Raw genomic sequence first — 3,491 nt, 5'->3', positions numbered from 1 at the left:
TATATATATATATATATATATATATATATATATATATATACAGTTCTCATAATATTAAATTTTTCATATTTAAAATATAATTTTATATAGTAAAATATTTATATTTATATACATGTTACTTTTGTATGCAGTATTGCGGTGCATTTGGTTTACTTTGACAAACTTCATTTTCACATTTTATGTCTATAAATCATATACAAATATTGAAATTTACATATTATATATAAAGTACATGTATATGTATGTATGCGGACATATTAATTGTAGCATAATATAATAAAAATATTATATTTTTGTTTACTTTATTTCATATTTAATATATTTGTACATAATCTTAATATTTGGAAATTATTTTAGAAGATATATTTATATTTATAGGCTTTCACATACTTGCATGTTGTATTGTTGTGCATTTGAGTTAATTCATGTTAATTATAATATTAAAGGGGTCATATGATGCTTTTTTTAAAGATCATTATTTTGTGTATTTGGTGTAACAGAATATGTTGACATGCTTTAATGTTCAAAAAACACATTATTTTTCAAATACTGTACATTATTGTAGGTCCTCTATGCCCCGCCTCTCTCAAACGCTTCGTTTTCTACAAAGTCCCTCCTTCCGACAAGCGCAGTCTGCTCTGATTGGCCAGCTGACCCAGTGCATTGTGATTGGCCGAACACCGCAAGCACTCGTCGGAAATGTAACGCCCCTTACCATAATCGCGAGCTTCATCTTTCAAAATAAATGTAAAGACAGAGCCCGAAAGGCACGCGCACACACACGATGCGCAAATCTCCGCATTTGAACAGTCAATAGCAAATACTTAAACTAATAACAAAACAGTAGCTGATTCAGAAGCGCCAGATTGTCATAGCAAAGTCAGAATTACCTCCTCTCCTAGGTTCACGAAACGGTCGTCCATAGTCTCTCTGAGAGCAGCTCGGAAGAGAGGGGCGGGGTCAGCAGAGCTCATTAACATTTAAAGGGAAATGCTACAAAAACGGCTTGATCTGAAAAGAGCTGTTTTTGACAGGGTAAAAAAAGTGTTTTTTACACTACCATTGAGAAATTTTAAACATGTTACAGACTTTTCATTAAGACCCTACAGAATCATATCAACTTGTGGAAAATGGGCATCCCATGACCCCTTTAATATACTTAGAACAATAATAAGCGGATAATCGCACCACGCAATAAATCCCGCCTTCCTTGCGCGCTACGAATATCGGTCTGATTGAATCAAACTGGTGGAAATTTTTAAAAAGTACCTAGTTTAAATCAAAACTCACCCACTTAAATGTCGCAGTCCAAATTAAACCTGAAATCACCTGAACTAAAGGTCCTTGAGGCGGTTTTTAGTAAATGTTTATAGATCGTACCCGACACCTACCCAGCATTTGACGTGTAAAGTTACGAAAAGAAAGTGACCATTAAAGGTATAGCTGAACATCGTTTACAAATATAATATAGCGCGAAACCTGAAGTTTATTCTGTTTTTGTATAAATCTAAAAATAATCAAAAACTCACTAACGTTATCGTATTTCTCATCATTTCAGTAGCCTACGCCATGGATAGAAACATACGTTAACTATTTATAGGTGTATAATATACATGATTGTATAATATAAACGAATCTTTACATCATAACGGTTTTATTTTGAGGCTCCGCGCGGGGCAGCGGCGCGAAGGTGACCGTTGACGTTACGGACACGTGTCGGTCACGTGATCGCCGGAGACGGTGCCGCCGTTGCTGCTGATGAAGTTTCTGTGATGGCGGCCAGTAATTATTATGGATTCACACATGCAGCTGCCGCTGCCGCCGCCGGCCCGCAGTACAGGTACAAAACAAACACATATGCGCATGAACACATCGCTTATTTACAGCAGTCAGGATGCCACGACATATATTTCAACGAGATGCTGACGGCCAGTGCGCAAAGATCTCATGAGCTGCTGTTTTTGTGTTTATTGATGCTTGCATGTTATTATTATATCGTAAACGTGTGTTCGCGGGAAATATCCGTGTGCTAATATAAATACCGCGGTGCTGCCATACTTATTGACTCGTAGTACCATGTTTATACCATGGTAAACATGTGGTACTATGCTTTTACCATATAATTCTGTGACTTTACCATTGGACTGTATTAAAAACGTGCATATGCTTACAAAAAGTTCTGTATTTTGGTAACCTATTCTTTAAAGTAAATACTATTACCATTGTATTTTGCACACTTGGAACCCTTACGAAAATTAACCATGGTTTTATTGTAGTAAAAGTGTAGTTACCATGTTTTTTTTTGGCGTATTGATGACCATTTGTGACCATGGACCACAAAACCAGTCATAAGGGTCAATTTTTCGAAATTGAGATGTATACATAATCTGAAAGCTGAATAAATAAGCTTTCCATTGATGTATGGTTTGTTAGGATAGGACAATATTTGGCTGAGATGGAACTGTTTGAAAACCTGGAATCTGAGGGTGTAAAAAAAATATAAATATTGAGAAAATCGCATATTAAAAAAAAAAATTCCTCAGCAATGCATATTACTAGTCAAAAATTAAGTTTGGTATATTTACGGTAGGAAATTTACGAAATATCTTCATGGAACATGATCTTTACTTAATATCCTAATGATTTTTGGCATAAAAGAAAACTATAATTTTGACCCATACAATGTGTTTTTTGCTATTGCTACAAATATACCCCAGCGACTTAAGACTGGTTTTGTGGTCCAGGGTCACATTTGTATAACCACAGTACAAATATCTTGGTTAAACTAGGGTTAGTGTAGCAAAACCATGGTTAATTTGTGGTTACCATGGATTAACTATAGTAACCATGTTTTTTTTTTGTTTAATTTGTAGTAGTGCTGTCAAACGATTAATCGCATCCAAAATAAGTTTTTGTTTACATAATATATTTATGTGTACTGTGTTTATTTATTATGTATAATAATTACACATACATACAGTATATATTTTGGAAATATTTACATGTATATACATTTATATGTTTATATTATTATACTTTATATTTCAATGTATTTAATAAATAAACATAACATATTTTTCTTAAGTATATACATGCATGTGTTTGTATTTACATATACATAATAAATATACACAGTGTACACGCTCATATATTATGTAAACTAAACCTTATTTTGGATGCGATTAATCGCGATTAATCGTTTGATAGCACTAATTCGTAGTAAAACCATGGTTAAGTTCATAAGGGAAGAGTGAAGTGACGTGTGGCCAAGTATGGTGACCCATACTCAGAGTTAGTGCTCTGCATTTATCCCATCCTAAGTGCACACACACAGCAGTGAACACACACACACACCCGGAGCAGTGGGCAGCCATTTTTGCTGCGGCGCCCGGGGAGCAGTTGGGGGCCTTGCTCAAGGGCACCTCAGTCGTGGTATTGAAGGTGGGAGAGAGCGCTGTACATTCACTCCCCCCACCTACAATCCCTGCCGG

At 35.2% G+C, this 3,491-nt stretch overlaps 1 protein-coding gene across 1 annotated transcript in view; it reads left to right on the top strand.

Annotated features, from left to right (window-relative positions):
- Window positions 1–1,738: 1,738 nt before the first annotated feature.
- The window catches only part of LOC107702646 (zinc finger RNA-binding protein), a 25,494-nt gene continuing 23,741 nt past the window's right edge, over window positions 1,739–3,491 (top strand). Inside the window, 1 exon segment of the mRNA XM_074187064.1 lies at window positions 1,739–1,840. Within this exon segment, the coding sequence (XP_074043165.1) occupies window positions 1,773–1,840 (68 nt within the window). The 5' untranslated portion in view covers window positions 1,739–1,772.

This window comes from Sinocyclocheilus anshuiensis, unplaced genomic scaffold (assembly GCF_001515605.1).
Source record: "Sinocyclocheilus anshuiensis isolate Anshui unplaced genomic scaffold, SAMN03320099.WGS_v1.1 scaffold802, whole genome shotgun sequence".
NCBI classification, from domain to species: domain Eukaryota; kingdom Metazoa; phylum Chordata; class Actinopteri; order Cypriniformes; family Cyprinidae; genus Sinocyclocheilus; species Sinocyclocheilus anshuiensis.
Note: the sequence above shows the minus strand (reverse complement) of the source record. Positions and strands in the feature narration are given on the sequence as shown.